The 22,020-nt window shown below is 37.7% G+C and overlaps 1 protein-coding gene across 6 annotated transcripts in view; it reads right to left on the bottom strand.

Moving 5' to 3' along the window:
• tafa5a (TAFA chemokine like family member 5a) overlaps nucleotides 1-22,020 on the bottom strand; it is a 160,106-nt gene that overhangs the window by 50,643 nt on the left and 87,443 nt on the right. For 2 of the 6 annotated variants that reach the window (XM_008401145.2, XM_008401144.2), the window contains exons 1-2: nucleotides 18,426-18,623; nucleotides 17,688-17,837 (exon numbers count right to left, since the gene is read on the bottom strand). In XM_008401145.2, coding sequence (XP_008399367.1) covers nucleotides 17,688-17,837; nucleotides 18,426-18,594 — 319 coding nt within the window. In that variant the 5' untranslated portion in view covers nucleotides 18,595-18,623. Of the gene's footprint in view, nucleotides 1-17,687; nucleotides 17,838-18,425; nucleotides 18,653-22,020 lie in introns of those variants that run through there. The other 4 variants (XM_008401147.2, XM_008401148.2, XM_008401149.2 and 1 more) reach the window with 3 other exon arrangements.

Here is a 22,020-nt window from a genome sequence, read left to right as displayed (position 1 = left end):
ATCCATGACCATGAGCTCATTCGCAGGGCTTTGCAGGACAATTAGATGAGAGTGAAGGGTGACTGCAGTCGGGTTTCAGAACGGTACACACACATGTACATAGGACCATCTAGGAGTCCAGTAAGTAGATCCACATGATGCACTTGAAATTTATTTGCTCTACCAGATTAGCTAAATTGAATATGTCTTGAATCTTTGATTGTGTGTTCAGCATTGAATTTTTAGGTTCAGGTTTGACCAAATTATTTTAGATTTTGATCAAGGTTAGTTGTCTTCACAAATCCCAAATAAGAATCCAGCAATGCTCCTGCTATCACAGAAAGGAAATCTACAAATAAGATACCAACAATCACACTTATGTACACGGTGCTCACATCCTTTCCCTTATTTTCTGCTATGCTACAGCTAGTAGCTAGCCTAATAGCTTGTGTGAATGTGCAACTAGTTCGCATGGTCACCAAACAGTTTTTCTGTAATGTTAAGTTATTTCTCTGCCATTAGCACAATGAACAGCACATACACAAGCCTGATTGACAGTTTTAAGACCCTCCTCATGGCTCTGGTTGTTTCTGACTGGGAGCAGACAGGAACATGTGTATGCTTCCATACACATATACTTTTCATGCGGTATACTTCCATACCGCACGAAAAGGGCAGGGGAGCTTTTTTTTTTTTTTTTTTTCAGATTAAACGTCTTATACAGTCAGGACAGAGTGTGACAGTTTTAACAAATATGTAAAATACTTATTGTTTATAAAAGTTGAATACTGCAGCTTTAAGGAGCTGTTAATTTAGCAAAGTTACAAGTTTATAAGACATGAATCTTCTCAAGGATCTACGTATGTTCACCTTCGAGGTCTTTAGTCTCCAGCAGTTTAAAGGCAAATCTTCATGAGGGCCTTAGCCAGACAAGCAATACGAAACTTCTTTGAAGAGCAAATGACTTTCCCACACACCAAATTTTGCTCTGTTAAATCAACACTTACAGATATAAATTTAACATGGTGCCTAAGTCTATTTGGTCCTCAGTAGAACTGGTGTTAATTTAACTCTTTCTACTCAAGCTGTTGTTGAAATAACAGTAAAATTTACTGTGTACTACTTTTTCTGCTTCGATTGAATGGCAGTCTGGGCGGTGAGTCATATCACCCTATTTAAGAATTGTCACCAATCGGGCTTTATGATTAGGCAGTCAAATGTTTTCATTAAGGAGCTGCTACTCTTGTCAACAATGCAATGTTTTCATTAGTCGCAACGCAACAATGTTTTAATTAATATGTAGGAGTGTCGAGCCATTTTCTTTTCAGTGCTTAAACTGTAACAACACACAGGGACAGCCACTCCCCGAGGGCCAGACATAAAAGCAAGCAATAGAAAACTCCTCTGTAGCCCAACTGAAATTATTCCTTCTTCTGAGTGCTCATGCTACCCCTTGATGTAACAGCACCCACGGCATAGAACCATAATACCAAATTTAGATCTGGCCGTTGCATTTCTATATTAAGGAGTTACTCTTTTTACAAAGCTAAAAATGTACAGCACCAGTGTAAGCGAGACAATACATCATTAGCAACTAAGCTTTAGGTCAAATTAAGATTAAAACAACACAGTTTGAAGGAAACAACCCGATTCTCCTGCTGAATAAATTTTTTTTTTTTGCTGTCGTCATTTTCCTCACCAAGTCCTTGTCATCAGCCGGTGCATCCATCCAGCCGAGTGCACCCAGCTGCACTGCAATTACAGGTGGGTGTCGGAACGGTACACAACAGCGAAACGCATACATTATTAAATGAACCCGTGTTTCTGATGAAATTGCTAAGCCAGCCAATAAAAGGTAAATTACCAAAGACAAAACAGTGCGGAGAATAAGAGCGCAGGGGAGAGAGAGAGAGAGAGAAAGAGAGAGACATGCTCAAAATTGCATTGCATTAATGAACATCATCATTTCTGAAAATGGAGAGGAAACATAGAGTTGCACCTATCAGGCCAAGACAGAGTGAGGATACGCGAGCGTGAGATGGAACACAACATTGACTACCTAATTATGCATTTTATCATTTCAGTCACAATAGAGTGCCTCCCTTCTTTAGTTGCCCAGTGTGCCCGTGCAGCTGTTCCTCCGCCGCTTTAATGAGGAAGATAAAGAATAATCACAACCGTGTTATATTTACATCCACTGACCAACCAAATTGCTTCCTTCTGCAGCGCCACGCACACGCAGATATTTTCCCAATCATGCCAAGGCCGTACACTCAAGGTTCCCTCTTATTAGAAGCAACTAAAACACAAAATGCATAAAAGCAATTTATTTCATCTCGTTTTCGTCCATCATTAGGGCCCATGCGTGCTGAAAATGAGCCGACGTGAGCTTAATGGGATCATACAAGGCGGTGGGTAATTGCTTTCACTGTGATGCTGCTTGTGTTTGGACAACATAAAGACTGGCTCAAATGACCTCCCAATCCTCGAAATTAGCAATGGAAACACTTTTCAGCATCACACAAGTCAAATGATGCAAAAATATATATATAAAAATGAATTGTATTTCAGACAAATACCAGAATTATCGTAGACATCTACAGGCAGAGCAGTTTGCCTGTTTCACCTTGAAAAATAAACTGCAGATCAAGGTCAATCAGATTGGGTAAAGTGTTTTCTAACATCTGTTTTCAAGTCTTGTTAAAAATTAAGATCGGATTCATTTCTGGACTTAATTAGGCCTTTCAAATACATTTAAACCAATCACTGCAAAAACACAAAATCGTAAGTATTTTTTTCTAGTTTCTAGAGTGAAATAAAACACACTTGAAATAAGACAAAACTAGTTAAAGAACTTTTCTGTAAGATGAAATCTTCATATTAGTTCTACTGGCAAATTTGTTCACTTACAACATGGGAAAATAATCTACCTGTGGAAACTATTCAGTTTTATCAAAATCCAAGAATTATTGACTTGTAAAAAGCGATTATGTCTTGCAGAAAAGTTTTATTTAAGCTAATTTTGTCTTATTTAAAGCTTATAAGGAGATTTTAACTAGAAACTAGACAAAATACTTGGCAAAATGTTGTGTTTTTGGCGTATTCTATTGTGGTTCTGGTCAGCCTTGAAGTTGTTTGCCAACTCCAATAGGTTTCCATCCAGGACTGCCCAACATTTGGCTCCATCCATCTTTCCTTCAATGCTAACCGACTTCCCACATCATGAGGACGCCTCTGCCATGTTCAACCACAGTGATGGTGCTTTCATGGTAATAAAAAGAAGGGTCATTTTTACACAAATTTTGTGTATTTTCTATCCATTTCACATCTATGCACAATTGTGTGCTGGTCCATACAACAACTCAAATAAAAAATACATTAAAGTTTGTGGTTTTGAACAAAATGCGGAAAGTTAAAGGAGTACGGGGAACTTTTTCACTCTGCTGGTGCCCAATACACCAAAGCATGCATCCAACCAACCGGCACCGCAGTCATCCGATCATCTCTGGCTCTTAAAACAAAAAAGAACAAAGGACTACCAGTAATCACATGAAAGGAAGATAAGTGGGAGCATGAGTGTGGAGATGTACACCGCGGGGCTCTGACACCCATCATATGGAATCAGCACCTCGTGAGTAATGGGGGTTAAAAAGAGAAAAGCGGCGCCTCGCTCACGGTGCCAGATGGGCTTGCGTGTGTGTTGGATCGGAGCTGGGAAGTGAGTGAGTGAACGAGTGAGTGAACACTCGCAGCCCCGTCTTGGCAGTTGCCTCCGTCAGCGGCAGAAATCAAATGGCACGCGGGGCTCGAGAGTTGATTGGCCCGCCTCATCTGAGCCTCCATCAGGAGTTGGCAGGAAAAAGCGGCTTTGCGATCCAAAATGCTAACATGCTTCACAGAGGTTGTCACTGACTGACGTTTTGACAAATACAGAAAATTACTTTAAAGAAAACTGTCTTTCTACGTATGGTATCTCAATGTTTGCCAGAAGGGAACATTTTTACATCTGTGCGAGGCATTAAGAGATTGTAGCACTTTCGAAAATTCTTGATGGCGCCTGAAAGACTTGGGGATGTCAATGTGACATCCCGGAGGTGAGACGGGGAAGAAAACATGGGGAAATTGTGCACAAAGTACAGCAACTGCTACTTTTTTTTTTTTTTTTATGCTGTAAATTGGCTCCACCTTCACTAAAACAGATTCACATTCAATGTAAAATGTCTAAAAAATACTTTTAATAACAAGGATGCACTAGTACTGCGGACATAAACACATAATTCACATACTATTCACTATGTTATCATTCAATTTTCAGGCCTCTTGTAAGATAACACTAACCTGTACCTTCCTATTCAGGTCATGCAGTCGTCATATTAAAGGCTTATATTCGAACATATTTCACATAGTTACTACTGGTCCATCCTGTGCTGTGTTATGAGATTGTTCCATAAAAACTGTCAATGTTAATGGTTTTCATTTCTCACATTCCAGTGTAGTCACTTGAGATAAAAACCAGACGACCCCTTCTGAGAATTTGATAAAGTTCTATACAAGTATTTGAATCATGCAGACAAAGTGACAAGGCAAATGCTGGTTTGAGATTCTTTCTTGGAGGATCATTTGAGGAAAGGTCTAGCAAAGTAAAAAACAATATATATATATATATATAATTATAAAATGAAATTATTTTTTTTTCTGTAGCAAAAGCAAAAATGATCCTTTCTATTGCTGTACTGTTTTATCTATAACATTTATTTCTTATTTTGATACATACATTTAAGTTTAAGTAATATTTCCAACTGTTTATTACAAAAAGATATGAATTTATACAGGTGTAGATTTCATAGAAGAGATACGAGTATAACAAGATATTTCCGGTAGCAAATTAAGAGAAATGTTGCGAGTCGGTTTCAAAACATGGGTAACAGGTGGCGCCTCACTGGTTTTCACACCATGACAGTCAGTTTTTTTTTTCTTTTCATACCATGACTATTTCCAAACAGACAGTTTTTAATTTCTTGTAACTGAAGTACAGCAGCCATCGTTCAGTCAGACAGACAGGTAGACGAGGGGCTCTGCTTCATTTCTGAAGAAAAAAAACAAAGTCCCTCTGGTGCTTTCTCTGGCATCTCATTAAAGGATTTGAAACCGCAGGACATGCTTGATGAAAATTTAAGCAAAAATTGCAACTTTGAAACCTTCGTTTCAAAAACTAGTTCATCACATAAGAGACTACATGAGCCAACTCATACAAATGTGCACTTTTGGAATAAATACGGTATGACGACTATCAAACAAATAGTTTCGTTTTTCATCCATAAATCATATGAATTATTCTCAACAAAAGGGAACGGCCCCCCATCCCTTGCCGCCCCCCAAAAAACAACAAACTTATAATCTATGAAAACTATCCAGAGGCAATAGCGGCAACTCTACTTTGATCAATAATTAAGTGTTGAAGATCTGAGTGCTGACTTTGGTGCAAATATATTAAGTCACATGTGTTAAATATTATGTTTTATTTTTTTTCCATTATTTATGCTGTGTCCTCATGAAACACTTTAGAATTTGAATAGTGCCAGATACATAACATTTTGTGACACGGGTGGGCAAAATAGACTTTGAATTTCATCAGGACATTTGTGCTACTATTTTGATAATGATAAAAATGACAAACTATTACATCAGACAATCATCATCAATTCCCAAACCACCACCAAAAAAAAAAAAAAACTTGTGTAAAGGCACACGTTGGGTCAGTCTAACTCAGTGGGACTGCGCACAGCATAAAAACTCCTGGGTTCCAAATGACACTCAAATAAGAGGGAAGATGTGTGACCACAAACACCACTACAGCATCCCCCAACTTCAGCTAATAATTAAAAGCATTTTGAGGAAAAACAATAATACATTTCCTTTAATTTATTTTATACCTACTCAAGTTCAATCATTTCTATCAATTCTAATAACTTGTGTTTTTATATAAATGGTACACAAATGTGCTGTTATTTATTCCATTCCTTTCAGGACTTTGATCGGTATTGATGGCAAGAATATCCCTGCATTTGCTTTCTCTTCATCTACGGTTAAGCTTTTTGATTAGTAGCACTGTTGTGTTTCTTGACGGTTACATAACCAGCATTCTCACACTTACGAGACTTAACAGGAAGCATAATTTCTGTCAGATGGATGATTTATCTGTTCCTCGGTCACTGTGTCTCCGTGCCGGTTCTGTCTGCCCGACTCGCTTGACACCTTCCTCCTGCTGTAAATCGTAGCCCGGGCCCCGTGTGGGTCCATCGAAGCAGTAATTCTTCATTAATTGCTCACTGCCCGTAGCCTGACGAACAGGCTTACCCTCTTGGACATGCGTGTACGCCAGAGGAGGGAGGGGGCGACGTTTCCCTTCCAATTAGGCCGGTGAGGCTTCGGTGGAGAGAGCGCGGGCCGTCAACCGAGACGGTGCCCGTGAGCAGACCTGCGGGAGACGCCGCGGACGGCCAGGCGGCATTTAGGATGGAAGTCATAACTGCTGCCGGATGGCGCTGCTGCCGAGGGAGGCGGCGGACATATAAAGAGGAAGTGAAGACAAAAGACGCAGAGGTGAAGAGTTGTAGAAAATGGGGGTCAGAGGAGTGAGAGCTTGCTTTTTTCAATGTTTTCACACATGCTAATTTATTTTATTGCCGTGTTTGTAGGAGTTTCCTGTCTGCACGGTTTATTTCTGTCTGCGGTGCTGTAGGTGGCAAGAAAAGGCCATCAGGATAATTGGAAGCAGTGAGACTTGGTGTTTACCTTCTAGAAATGCCTCATTTCTGACTCCACACCAACAACAATCAACCAGACAAAAATCCTTTCTCCAAAAAATTTTTCTTTATTATTATTTTGTTACTAAATTGTGTCACACCTCAATAACTCTTGTTATTGAGCTCCTTTTTGAGCTAAATGTATTGTTGTTAATGTCCAAATATGGCATTATATAAAACATTAACTGGTTGACAATGTCTTGTCCTTACTGTGTATATATATTGATTGTGTATATTTAGATGTAAATATATATTCTTTGTTGTTTTCTTACTTGTTAAGGGGTGTAGTATGTGTTTTCATTTTCTAAACCAAACTGACCTTCATTTACACTGCAAAAACTAACCCCTGATTTGTTTTGTCTCGTTTCTAGTCTAAATACGTTAGTACACTTGAAATAAGACAAAACCAACAAGTACCTTTTAAGCAAAACATAGGGGCTGGTCTAAGTCAACAATTCCTTAATATTCATTAAAATACGATAAGCACTAGTTCCACTGGGAACATGGGAAAAATGTCATAAATGAAAAAATCTGCCAGTAGAACTCACTTTTCTTTAAATCAATATTGATATGTTTTTGCAGTGCGGTCTCAGTCTTTTGCAGACCATTTTCTAGTAACATAATGTTAATATAAACTTTAAATTTTAAACATCCAACACTGGAACTGGAACAAATTTTAAATGACCAAAATAAGTAAAGAAAACAATTGAAACAACAAATAAAATGGACACTGAAGTCTCTGTAAGTAAAACTGACTTTCAAAAAAAGAAGCTAGTTGAGACCAAAGAACCAAACCAAAGACTTGTCATCCAGTCTTAGGTAGAAAGAGAGAGACATGAGGATAACAATCATGCAAACAAACATGATGCTACAAAATCCCAATTTAATATGCACTAATTTATGTTCGAGTTGAGTTGAAATGTGAAAAAAAGTTTACCTCTTACTCTGTAACTTCTACATTGTAGCTCTGCATTAAAAGACGGCCTTTCATGGCTTATGCTTTTGTTACATGTGTATTCTGTGAGGACCTTGTGAAGAAAAAAAAAAGAAGAAAGAAAGATGGGGTACAGGTTCTTTCCTGCAGATTTATAAGGCTGCGGTGTCCAGAGGAGTCCGATGGGCTGAAGTGATAGGCGCTCTGGCCTTGCTAAGAATCGTACTTTATAAAGAGCTCCGCAATACTTCAGTGCAATTGCCTGATGGCTCATTTGACATCAGACAAAGCACACGAAGCAATCTACTGGGGCAACATCCCTCTTCATGAACTCTCACTACAGAGAGGGTTTTCAGTAGAGCCATTACTGAACGAATCAGCACAGAGCTAAGCAAAAAAAGGACTTGTAATTCCTTTGTTGTTTTTTTCTCTAGCTACTGGCTAACATTCGCTGTTGCTGGGGAAATATCAAAAATATAAGCTGCAATATAAGGGCTGGAGAAAGGATAGATCATGTTACTAAACATTTCAGGGTAAGTGCTTGGGGCATAGCTAATATGACTGCTTTATTATATCCACTGATGCGTATCAAGCACTTCAAGAGAACTTCAGTGGCCACTTTCTCATTCCACGTCCATTAATAAAACGCAACGTACACAACAATGGCGCGCCGAGGCCCTCTGACGTTATCAACGTCTCGGCTCTTTGGAACACCTGGGCGCACTTCATCACATTACGGCTGCAAATTTATGAATGCAGAGGCTTCAGTGCAGACAGGATGCATGGATAATGCAGCTTCATTAACAGAGAGCGTAACCGCTTTGCCTGAAAGCATTATGGCATCTGTGTGAGCTATAGAGCTGCATCGTCGGGGATGTTAAATATTTACTGTTAGTGTGGCGGAGATTAATTATTTCTGCGCGCTTTAATGGAGAGGAGTAATCTTCATGACTTTTTGCGCCAAGACCTGATAGTAATAAAAGAAAACTGAAGAAATCTAATGGGAAAAACTAAAAAATTAAAGCATGTAATGTGAATAATTATTTTTTTCTGATTGCACATGTCAGATGTTTTTTTTTTCCAGCAGATTTGAAACTATGACATTAAATTTATGTATAGAGTCACAACATTAAAATAAGCCTTTTCTTTCTTTTTGTTTGGATGAGAAAAAAAAGCAGCTTATTAATATCTTGAAAGCTTAAATAATTCCTGAGGAGGAAGCTCAAACCATCTATTCCAACGATCATATCCAAGACTTCTGGGTCTCTCCGAGACTTAAAGACGAGCGCCAAAAGCAAAAGAGGTGGATTAGCAGTTCTTGCTAACCACTGGTATTTTCAACAAGGACATGCTACTATGCCACTATGAAATATTGTTTCCGGGTCTTGAATACTGAGCTGTGCAAAGTTTAAAAGTTGTTGTCGTTTCAACAACTTAGAAAATACATGGCTAATATGAGTAACAATTTAATTTCCCTTTGGGATAAATAAGGTATTTTTGAAGATACTTTAATTTCAATGAATAATTTACTGGCTGTTAGAACATAGAGTAACAAGAAAGATAGTTCAGTTTTTTTGGAAAAATTTACAGATGCAAAAGAAACGGGCAGACACAATGTGTGGACTAAAAACGTGCCTCTCTAAGTCTCTTCTTGTTAAAACCAAAAATTTAGCCTGCACATACATTTGTACTTAATAAATATTGTTTTTCTTTTTATTAACAAGAAAAACTATCATGTTGCACATTTTGGTTTTGAATATTTGCAAAAAATTACAGTGGGACTGTTTTATTGTTTCCCATCCTTGCCTTCATAGTCACTGAAATAGCTTGAGACCAATGAGAATCATGGATGCAGCACACAGAGTTGAAGTCATAGTCACAGTTTAAAGCTGAATCTATAACCTCTGTTTGCATCTTCCTTTACAAACAGTCATGTATTTTATTATAGTCGAGCAGTGTTTATGTTTGCCTCCCAGTTGGAGTGCAAGTTGGGATATTAAAGACCATTTAAAATGAATATCATTTAAAATAGCTAAACAAAGATATCTGTTGCTATGGAGAGAAATGATTTGTATAGAAACCAAAACTAAAAGGCCACATATGGAGGATTGGATGTTTACTAAAAGAGGCATTTGCAATGTCGAGACAAAACAGCGAGCGACAAAGAAGCCAAAGTTAAGGAAATTGTTGAAAAATCTTTAGAAAACCTGGAGAACTCTAGATTAAGACTACTTTAAAGAAAAACTGAAAAATCTGACTCTGTAGAAATATATTTTTTAAAACAAAAAGCATTGAGATCTGAGTAGCTTTCCTACAAAAGATTCAGCTCAGAAATGAGCCACGCACTTCCTCTTGAGAGCACTGTAGCAAAGATCTTTAAACTTACTCACTAATAATTGTTTTGTTGCTAATAAATGCTTTTACTATATTTTTCCAAGTCACCATTTATTAATAGTAATAAAAAACAACAGGTTAGCTTCTCTATTTCTTTCTTTCAAGAAACTGTGAAAAATGGATTTGACTTATTGAGGAATTCAGCAGGGAAGAAGCCACAAAGCAACATAATGCAAGGTTAATGGATGTGAAACTTACCGTAACTCTCGCCACCTTATAAAAGCCAGAGCACAACACTTTGCATTATTTTTATGCTAATGGGCACCTCTTGTCAGCCTTTTTTCACCCCAAGGGGAAAACAGAAGCTATCTTTGTATTATTATTATTTTTATTTATTTATTTTTTTTTTTCTGCTCGTCGCACAGCAAAACACAAATTCAGTATTCGTGTGCGAGCTCGGAAAAACTCACAAAGAGGCGTTTTGATTCTGGTCTCTCTAGAGATAAAGCCGTACAACAATATTTTCAATAGATTTACATTATTCAGTAATGGGGGGAAAAAAAGTAAAATATTACAAGAAAAAAAATGCTCAGTTGTGGGAGTTTCTGTTTTACATGATGTAAAACAGTTGAAGTTGCTTTAGCTTTTAAACAATAAGCCTGATTTAAATATTAAAAGGAAGGGAAAATATAATTCTTAAGTGTATAAATCATTACTTCTAACTGTAAATGAAGTATTCCCTATCTTGTAAATTCAAATGTAAAACACAATCCTATAATTTTTTTTGGTGCATGAAACATCACATACCTGAATTTAAATGGAAGCTATTTCAAAAACACAAAACAGAATGTTCCCAAAACTGACAAAAATATATATTTTCTAAAATCAGGACTTGTGAAAGTGTTTGTGCCCTTTGAATGTTTCTTATTGTTATATGAAGGCTTCATGCGTTTCTTCAAGAATGTAATCAAAGCTAATCCAAAGCTGGGTAGAGCTAAATAAACCTATAAGATGTAACAAAAGACTTAAAAATGTGAGTTCATTCTGAAGATAGGACAAAGAATTTTATTTAGAGGCACCATAAAAAAAAGCTTACCTGTTTTAGATAAAAAAATAAATTAAACTCATGTATTATAGTTCCTTCAACTTCATAATTAAAATCAACTTTATACTCATCCAAGTTGTTCAACGGTAAGATACGTGAAGAAGTTCACAAGACGGAACGTAAACGGGGGGAACCTGGTTACAGGGACCGTTTTATCCTACACGCAATTGGTATATAAAAAGCAGCATGTGACAAGTGACCCCGCTCCAGTTAGGAGGCTACAGCCTGTAAACCAGCACACCCAAGGAGAAGCATCCCACCTCGGGCTGGGGTCCCCATCTGCCTGCCTTCGCGCCCCATGACAAGGCCGCAGCCCATGATCATCAGTCTTAAGTCGGTGGAGTGTGTGTGTGCGTATGTTACGGTGCATGTGAGGAAACGAAAAATATTCCAAAAGGGAAGAAAAGGCAGTGGCAGAATGCCCTTACAAATTTGCGGCCCTGTAAAATTAGCTGGTTGCTACACACTTGCTAACAGTTCTTCAAAAAATAAAAATCCTTTTTATTTTTTTATTATCAAAAATCTTAATTTGTTGTGGGTTATTCAGATTTAAACAGATTCAGTGGAAAAATTCTCAAAAGATTTGTAGTATATCAAAAAAAACTCAACTGTCATAAGGACGCATTGACTTGTAAGTGTTTTGAGGGTGATATTTAAAGGGGTGGTAGGTGTTTTCCAAGCACAAAGTGAGATTTTATACCACAATCAAGTAACTATATTAACTTCAGTTGTTAAAAATGTCAATATCAAATATTACTTAAAAGAATTTTTAGTTTGTAATTTAAGCCTATAAATTGGGCCTCTGTCTCTTTAAGAACTCCTGGTCTTTCTCAAACTCCGCCTTCAGGAAGTCATCACCACATGGCTCCTTTATTAATCCTTTAACAATGGTTTTACCCGCATGTCACTGAAAAGCAGCTCCTATAATGAGCTCAGCAGGTGCACAGTTCCACCAAGTGTTTGCTAATTGTGGCTGGCTACTCTGAAGGAGCTGAGTGGAGAGGTCACGGGGGAAGAAGTGCTCTATAAGGCTTGGAAACTGCAGCTCTGAAGAAGAGCTGCACCTTGAAGGCGGGGCTAGTTCCACCAAGGCGTTTTCCACTGTTGAATGGTTACCACGGGAGATGAAAGGATTTCTAAAACATGCATAAAAGAATCCAAGCCACACTCCAGGTATGTTTTTGGTGAGGGAATAACAATTATTGACCTCAACACTGAAAGTGTGCCTGATTGGTTGTGTGTCTGTGTGTTTTTTCCTGTTATTTTAACCATTTTCTCCAGTTTGTTCAATGAGAGTGCCAACAAATATTAAGAAATTTGAAAATATGACTAAATGCAGTCACTCTGTGCATATGTTTTTCATATGTTGTATTTGTGGGGCTATAATTGAGGTTACACAGTAACAGCCAAACAGTTACCTAAACTTTAAGTAATAAATAGTTCATATCACATTTGTTGCATTTACTGCTATCAGAAAAGTAACACGAAATAACGTGATAAAACTAAGTCCAGATCGCCCATGCCTAGCAGTACATTCATTTTAATAGTAGCAGGGTTAACTTTACTTTTCAGTCTTAAATTGAACTGAATTTTGTTTTGGCATATCATCATACAGTATCCCTACCTCAACAACAATCACACTGACCAGGAGTCTGCTCCTCCTATGTCTGTCCCACTCAAGTAGGTGATTCTACTCCTGTCTAATACTCTCTCTCAGTCTCTTATCCTCCTAATACGAATCAGGATCAGCTCTTTAGAAACTCGTCAAGTATAGATGTAAAAGGGCTCGAGAGTATGAAATAGCAGTTACCAGAAAATTTACTTTTAGAAACTAGATTGCAATACAGGACATGAATGGGTAGGGGCATGGAAGACATACAATCGGAGAGAAAACAGAGGACCACAGGAATGAGTGTCTGTGTAACAGGAAGAATAGATAAAGGAAGACAAGAGGGGGAAGGAGAAAGGGATAGAAGACAGAAAATGAAAGAGCACTTTATTCCACAGAGCTGCAGTTCTTAGGGGATTTCTTTTCCCTTTTTTTCTTATATCCTGAGCTAGTTCCCTTATCGTGTTGACGACTTATCTCCCATTTTCTCCTCCTCAAGGCAATAAACAGACACAAAGGAGCTGGAGGGGTAGGAAATGCACAACAACAAAAGAGCGACTCTTCGGCACTCCCTCTGTTTTCATTATCAGGTGCGGTGTGAGACTTTTGATGGAGCTCCGGATTATCCTGCGTGCGCCGGATGACCGATGCGAACGGCATCTGAAGCATGAAGGACACCGATCATGTCAGCCAAGGCAAAGGCACATTACAACTGTGAGCAGACCTCAAGGACTCCAGCAGATTAAAACTGATTGAAATTCCATTTGTGGCATTTGACGCGGGTTTATTTATTTATTTTTCCGTCCCCCGTCAGGTCCCTCTCTCCTCCCCGCAGTTTAAATGCCCACCACTGTGAGCCAAGCCTGCCCTCCGAATAAACAAATGAGATTGCATTTGTGGAGGCAGGCGTCTCCACGTTGCATAGCAATAATATCAAGCTGTGGGATTTTGTAATATCAACCAAAACAAATGAGTATGTGTGCGTGCGTGCGTGTGTGTTGTGTGTGTGTGTGTGTGTGTGCGTGTGTGTGTGTGTGTGTGTATCAACTCTAACGTATTAAAAAGGCACACACGAGTCCACGCACTCTCAAAATAAAAGGCCAAATTCCGACATGAGTTTTATGGAGATACAACTACAGAGCAGCGCGTTGGGCTAGAATGTATTGATTTTCCACTTTAAGCAGATGATAGTATGCTTTCAATTTAAGAGTGACTTCAAACATATTATGACATAAACCATTTGAATTCAACTTTAACTGCCAAAAACAAAAAAAACATAGGATTCAGTTGATTTGTTTCCATTTTTGCAATCACAGTATTTCCACAAAATAAGAAACTCAACTAAGATCACATGTGAATAAGCTTGTTCACGTGATTAATCATTAAAAAACACACCACACCATTATCCTCTAGCTACTTCCTGTCATCTTCTTAGGGGCCTTTCCAAAATGTCAAATTGAGCAATTATCTAGTCAATGGAAATGCAACCAGTAATAAAGCGCAACAGGAAATGCTGTTGGTGTGTGAACAACCAAGTGTACTCCATAATTCAATAAGTTATGCATCCATCTTAGTCGAAAGAATCCAAAGCAGTTCCAAGGACTTTATCAGTCCTTGGTGTCTTTGAGGTTTGTACTTTGACTTGGCCATTGCAAGAACATCTTCTTTTGCCATGTTGTGCATTTGTTGTTGTGCTTGGGGATCATTGTTCTGTTGATTCATTTGCCAAGCCTTGGCTATCAGACAGATGATTTCACCTTTGACTTTAAAAACATCCTGCTTTTAAACAAACGTGAAAAATGCCATTTGTTGGCAGTTAACCTGAGAAGCAATAAGACCTTTACCTTTTAAGACTATTTCCAGTCTTTCAAAGAGTGGATAACCTTAAACGATCAAACTCTGTAGCTACGTCGCTAAATGTTTACCTCTAAAAAATTATGTTGAGAATTCAACAGTTTAGAAATATGCTTGTATGGTTTCACAGTTGAACTGAACTGAAAATTGCTTCTAGAATGTCACTGCCAACGTCTTTACACGTTGATATTGTGTTAGCATATATTATATGCTCCAAACTGGCCAAACTCCTGACTGAATAATACTCGTTAATTATGAGGCGCCCACATTAGCATCACCTGCTTGCTCATTTTCTGCTTCAACGGTTCTAGTTACAGATTTGTGTGTTTAGCAGGGTCATGGATGGAATGATTAAAAGACCTATAATCTGGTTTGTGAAAAGATTTATAATTATTCTTTTTTTCCCAGGCTAATTTTATTCATAGTTAAAGAACTCTGCACATCTCAGTTTGGTTTTTTCAGTGACAGAGTGAAAAGTCTAAAGTGTTGCCATTTTTGCTTTTTCTGTATTTTTTTATTATTATTAATATTTTTAAATGTTTCATAATAAAACCAGCTAAACATTCAATTCAACCAGAACCTAGAGAGAGAGAGAGAAAAAAAAAAAAAACACAATTTAAATTTCCAATTACTGCTCTCTGAGAAATTGGAATTGACTAAAATTGGATTCGGCATCTCTAATACACAGAGTAAACATTTTGCAATATGCAGCATAAAACATAAAAATGCCTTTTACTGAAGGCAATTTTAGTCAGATAACCACAATATTAACAATGCCATTATTTGTTAAATAGTTTCCTGTACAAAGCAATTATTTCTGACATACAATTTGCAATGAAAGTCCAAACATAAAATTGCAACAGTAGTACACTGGCTGGGAAGAAGTGATTGGGCAATTAGAAAGAAAAGCTTTTGGTGTCAGAATCAGTGTGAATTACTTGACGTATTTTATTTAACTCGATCTATCTGAATGTGATTAGTTTGCAGCGAGCCAGTCATGTCTGTCACTAAGGTTGTTTTTACATGTTTGGCCAAGTTTATGAATCTATTGCTGTATTTCAATGTCCTGTACTGGTGCAGAGTTATCAAATAAATTTGTAATTCAGTACATTTATGTCTGTGTTTAAAAACAAATGTTTTAAGTCAATACTTTTCTGTAATACAGTATAGAAAAGTACTGTAATACATTACTTTTATCATCAGCCATATTAGTATCGACCGATAATAAACCCCAGGTATCTGTATCGGTATCCAAACTGAAAAAAAAAAAAGAAAGTGTATTGGTGTATCCCTAAACTGCATGTGTATTTTATGCTGCTCAAACAGAAGGAAGTCATCTTTTCGACGGTCTTCCATACAAATTCCCCCCACTTATGCAAGCAGTACAGTGATGTGAGGCCAACTCCTCATGTAATAAGCGGGTAAGATCACTCAAACAGAGTGCCAAGGACAAAAAACCACTTCCAATTGGGTGTACAACTGAGAAGTCACAGTTGAATAACAGCCAAAACAAGACATCTAAAGCTACAGCTCACTGCTGGTCTATCCCGGTAATAGAGGCATTTACTCTACCCTCACCTGAGCACACGACATCCCCTCCCACCCTGGGTAGAGGCCACATCACGAGAGAGTGACAACCTATTTAAAAGGCAGTTGAAGTTGAGATTGTATAGGGTGTTGGAAAGTATTTGCTCCCTCACAGATTTCTTCTGATTTAGCTTTTGGGTAGAGTAGCCAAAAATTGCACACAAGTAAAAATAGCACAGCTTCAACATATTTTCACTTCAGTAAAAGTAAGAAGTAGAGAAATGATTAAAGTAAGAGAGCAGAATAACTTCAACATATTTTTACCCAAGGAAAAAAGTAAAAGCCACGCAAGAAATTACTCAAGTAAAAGTAAAAAGGTATTTGATAAAAAGGAGACTCAAGTACTGAGTAAAATGTAAAAACTACATCATCAAATGGAGCAAAATATAAAGTTTTGTAGACATTTTGGTAAAGGCCAAGATGAAAATAATTTATGTAATTATTATAATTACAAAATAACTAAAAGCAGGTGAAAAAAACATATTTCCAAATCAATTTCTTTCAATGTAAAACTTATGAATCCAACAGAAATGTCAGGTGTCTGTCTGTCTGGTGAATTGTTGGTTAGATCAATCTTGTTCTTCATTCACTGAAGTTATGCGCAGTAGGTAAAGTATCCAGGATTTCACTCAGGAATAGTAATACTTCATAATAAAATGGCCGAAGTAAAAGTAAAAAGTACAGCATAAAAAAAAATAAAAATACTCCTAAAAGTACTTTTTTTCCAAAAAGGTAAAAAAAAATTTTAATCACCTGATTTGAAGGCAATCTAAAACTGAAATGTTTACATATTGCAGCTGTACACATCAAGTAAGCCCACCAAAGGAACCTTAAAATAGGGTCTTGCTTCAGAAGGACTTAAATTAGCGGGTTTTCAAATCAGTACTCATCCCAGCTAGCCAATTAGATGGCTCATAAGAATGACAATAACAAGAATGAAGAAAATTATTTCCATCTGTTCTGAAACATATTACAGTAATGGTGTCACTATTCAAGGAAAAAATAAGCCCATCTGTTAGTGTGGGATTTTGAAACTCCCCTGAAGCGGCTTTAGCAAGTGACTCAGCTGTAAATAGATTTGGTGCAGGTCTTAGTAACATAAAGGCAGCCCTAGTGATCCACTTTGCTCCTACATTGTTGCAGGTTTATCCAACTAAACCCTAAACTAAATAAGTGGGGGGAAAAAAAGGCCAAACCTTACAGCAGCTGGGTGAAAAACTATTTACACAGTTGAACACTTGGATACGGCTTCGTTTTTACATGTAATCTCAACGTGCTTTCAAAGCCAACACATCTCTCCGCTCCAGTCGAACATGCCTCGGGAGTAGCATGCTCATGTTTGAGTAATTTTCACTCGAGTGAAACTACATGCTGGATGGAACTACTCAAACACTAAGTGGGCCCTTAAAACAAAGCAAGCAAAGCCAGGATCTCGCCCCCACCCCTCTCCCCTGCACCCACCCAACCCCTGGCTCCTACCGTCCACACAGGCAGGTCTGGCTCTTGTAGTTCCGGCGATCTGGCCCTTCTTACAGGCGCAGCGGGCCGTCTGCCTGGCGATGGTCCGTCGTGGTTGGCTGCTGTCCTTGTTCAACGTCACAATCTCACATGTCCCCGCTGCCAGCTGGCCTGGAAATGACATTGCACCACAGCATGGGAGGTCAGAGAGATGCAATCATAAACAGGACAGAATAAACTAGCCTGTTTACTCTGTAGAAACCTCCATTTTGATTCATGTGGCTCCAGGAAGGCCTGGTATTTTCCTCCAACTCTACTACAGCTCAGGGAGAAAAGGCGGTAACTTCATAATCTTAAACAATTATAGAGGTTAGAAATCTCCACCCTTGTTAGATTAACAGTGTAATCTAGTTAGTATATATTTTTTTAACTTAAAATCAAACAAATCTGTAAAAGTGTCCAAAAAAGTTAATTAACCTTGTAGCCTCAGTGTGCAGAGTAGGAATGCAAGTTATCAATTAATGATTTAATCTATAGTTGATAGTTCTTATTCTGTGACTAGCGATTAATTGATAAGCGGCCACTTTCTTTTTAAAGTTTTCTTTAGTATCAAGAGGACCAACTGTCTTCCCATTACATATAGGGCTGCATTATACTGAATAAAAAATATATATTTCAACCTTTTTGTCAAGCTTCCTTAAATACTAACTGAATAAACAGAAATTGGTGCTTTTCTCGTATTATAAAACTTAAACAGACCATCAAAATCAACCATGCTTATTAATTTATCAGCGTTTTCCCCTCTTTTTCCGTTATCACATTCTCGCCTTCGTAGCACTTCGGTAATTTTTGGAATGAAAAGTTGACACTGCTCGTCACGAAGCAGGGCTGAATGAGCGCTTTTAAGGTGAAACTTAAAGAGTTTCATGTCGAGTGTTTATATTTAAAAACAGAACCGCATAAAAAGCGTCTTGCATCCCACACTGGACTCTTGTTTACGTCGTTTGTGTTTTCTGTTCTGGGACCCGCCGCCATCTTTAATTGTGCATTAACCTGTTCCGCTTAAACTATAAACTGATTCCGTCAGCGGCGCCCTCTGCAGGATGGCGGCCAAACTATAACATTAGAAGAAGGTCGAAGAGGACGTTATCTGTTAAACTAATTTTAATTTAATAAACCATTAATCGACTATTAGTCATAAATCAATCATCAATCAATTGTTTGCATCCTTAGTGCAGACTCATTAACTAATAATTAGATTAAGCCTCTTTTGATTACATTTTAGCATCAGCCATTAATTATAATAAATATGATGACCTTGACATAAAGTACAGCCAAGTTGGATTTTCTTGACTTCTGCATCGATTAGATAAAGAAACAGAGAAATTACAAATAATCAAAAGGATATCATTATAATAAAGATATCACTGTTCAACTGTGTTCTCCAGTCGTATGCATTAAGGAGATTAAAAGACAAAGAACAAGTTCAAACAACAATTCCACACCTAACTAAAATCTCCAGAACTTTGTAGAATATGTTCAGAAACCCACAGAAACTTTGAGACAGAATTCCTAAAGACAAGTCTGGCACAAATTCAGCACTGCACATAGCTGATTTTCTTCAAGTGAAGTGAGACAATTTGTCAAAGTGGGTGAAAACGTAAACAGTCAGCATGGATCCAAAATATTTAGCTGTTCGCCAGTCAGCTAAAGTTTGAGGGAATTTCTTTTTCAGCATCAAAGTGAGTGCGCACATTAAATAAAAAAAAAACAATAGTTTAGCCACTGTGCTGAACTAAATTTGATAACAAAAACATTGTAGGGTTACCTGTATCTATTCGTTATGGAAATACCTCACTTTTTCTGGGGGGAGTAGAGATTTAAAAAAAAACAAAAAAACAATAATGTTCTTGAAAATAAGAGATTCTGTTAAATAAATATGAATTTTGCCCCAAAAAAATAATAATAGGAGAATTATAAATTTTAAAAAGCTCACAACTAGTTCAGGGAACCACATCATGTATGGGTGTATTTTACAAATTAGAAATGTAGACTTTTTTTTTCCCAGATACAATGTTTTCTGTTGAGCTTAAAGTATGAAATCACAGCACAACAAGCAGGTTAAAGATTTGAAGAGACCAGATAAAATCTGTTATTTTAACAGACTTGAACTGCTTGACTAAGCTGCTTGGAAGCCAACAGAGAAACTCACAAAAGTTGCTTTGCACTTGAAAACACATCTAAGGCCAGTAATAGAAAAAAATGCTTTCCATTTCCAGGGACCCAAACATGGCCTGTAAGCTGTTTCCCATAAAAGGCCGCCTCCAATCAGCACACCTATTTCCAGGTAATGTACCCATTACCCATGAAAGGAAACGCATGAATACTGATGAAGTTTGTAATTGCTGCCAAGACCCACCATCTTGCCCACGCGCATATTTCCATGTATTCAATCAGGCGACCTTTGACCTCGCAGCCAGGCCCTTGCTGCTCACAAATTAACCTTTGTCTGTGTGTGGAGGCCCCCGGGTGCAATTCCAGAGAGGCTTATCAGGACCTAATTGTGATTGGCAAGAGGATGGAAACTGTGATTAAATCTGGACTTTAGTCCCAGACACTTTGGTGGCTAGCTTAATGAACTGAGCTGTGAGGGGTCACTCCTAGGGTAATGGGGATCTCTCAGGATTCATCCACACAGGTAGCTGAGGCGATCGCGATCACAGGCTAAGAACCGAGCAGTAGAAATGTAGCCTGTTATTTGGAATTGTGATTTTTTTTCATATATTTACTTGCATTTCACCAGCAGAGACAAAACCTGAATTTCAGCGTTTAAAAAGTCGTCAAAGTCCTCGGTCTGCATCTCAAACTCAGATGAGTGCTCGTCCGTTTGCTCCTTCAGCATTTCATTCCCGTTGTGGTTTTTGGTACCTGATGTTTAGAATATTTCATATTGATCATGTGTCAATTTGCATCCAGCTTGAAAATATGCTTGGAAACGCTTTGGCAATCACTCTCCCCAAACTGAAATAAGAACCGCAATCAATAGAAATATGATGCAATGAAAAACCTCCCTGAAAAAATAATGTAAAATTAAAGTGACCAAATAATTAAGTATTTTTTGAGACTAACAAATGCACACTGGCCTCACTCCGCCATAGCAAACAAAACTGCGTGATGAAAAAACAACGTTTTACTCAAGAAAAAGATGGAAAATTACGCTTTTATTTTTTTTCACATTGATTCAGGTTGATTCTGATAAGCTGGTGTTAGTGAACAATTATGCAAAATGCAATTTAGCAAATCAGAAGAAGGAATTTACTTAAAAACATGTACCATAGATTAATAGGACAAACATGAAAAATACCAGTAGGCATACTCCAACGAAACTCAGATTAGCTACTTTTTATGTCAGAGGAATGAAAAAACCTTGGGAAGGTCCATCACTGCAGATTATGTGATTAAATTTTTGACTGGGCTTTTATTTTCCCCACTAAAGGTTTCATGACGAAAGAACAAACTTGAAAAGTGGCTAAATGTACTTTTAAAAAAAATCCCTCGTTTCAATTTATTATTTTTATGAACATTTTCGAAGACAATGAAAACAATCACGGTAAGATTTTTATTGATTTATTTTTTGACACTGGGTGCCTTTTTGCTAATTTCAGATTCAATTTTACACCATAAAATCTTCAGTGGCTCAAAACATAAAGCAGCTTGATGAATTATTCAAACTTTAAAACACACACCCAACATTGGCGAAACATAATACAGCTTGAGAAAAAGAGCTAATTCTGCTGCAAAATATAGTCAAGCTACCAGCCTTCTCAACATGTCTCTACATGTGTTTGTAGATGCAAATGAAATATATTTTCCTGTTCTGTCTTTAATACCGAATAAGTTGTCGAATAAGCTATATTAGCGTCTAAATCTCTGTGCAAATGGCCCAAACGGCCTGCTTTCTGTCTCTGGATCCCATCCACTGCGACAAAGTCGACAGACTGTTTGAATGTCTTATGTAATCTCACAGATCGTGTGGCGCTGACGCACCATGTGTGAAGTCAACAGGCTCAAAGACTTTGGCTGATTAGAGACCGCAATTCTCGGTTGTTCTGCTATCTCCAGTTTTTGGAGCTCATTAATAGACTCCATTTTATCAAACACTGGCCTTGTTTTCTGCTGCCACAGACGTAACTACCCGACGACGGCATTCGCTTCTTTTTCATGTTGCTGGATAGCTGGGCATTCTTTTATACGGAGATGATAATTAAGCTAATTTTAAACTCACTAAAAAGCGAAGGAGAAAAAAAGTCGGTCTGAGCTGTCGCCTTGCAGCTTGGACCTTTTTTTTTGGGGG

Source organism: Poecilia reticulata, linkage group LG23, assembly GCF_000633615.1.
Source record: "Poecilia reticulata strain Guanapo linkage group LG23, Guppy_female_1.0+MT, whole genome shotgun sequence".
NCBI lineage: Eukaryota > Metazoa > Chordata > Actinopteri > Cyprinodontiformes > Poeciliidae > Poecilia > Poecilia reticulata.
Note: the sequence above shows the minus strand (reverse complement) of the source record. Positions and strands in the feature narration are given on the sequence as shown.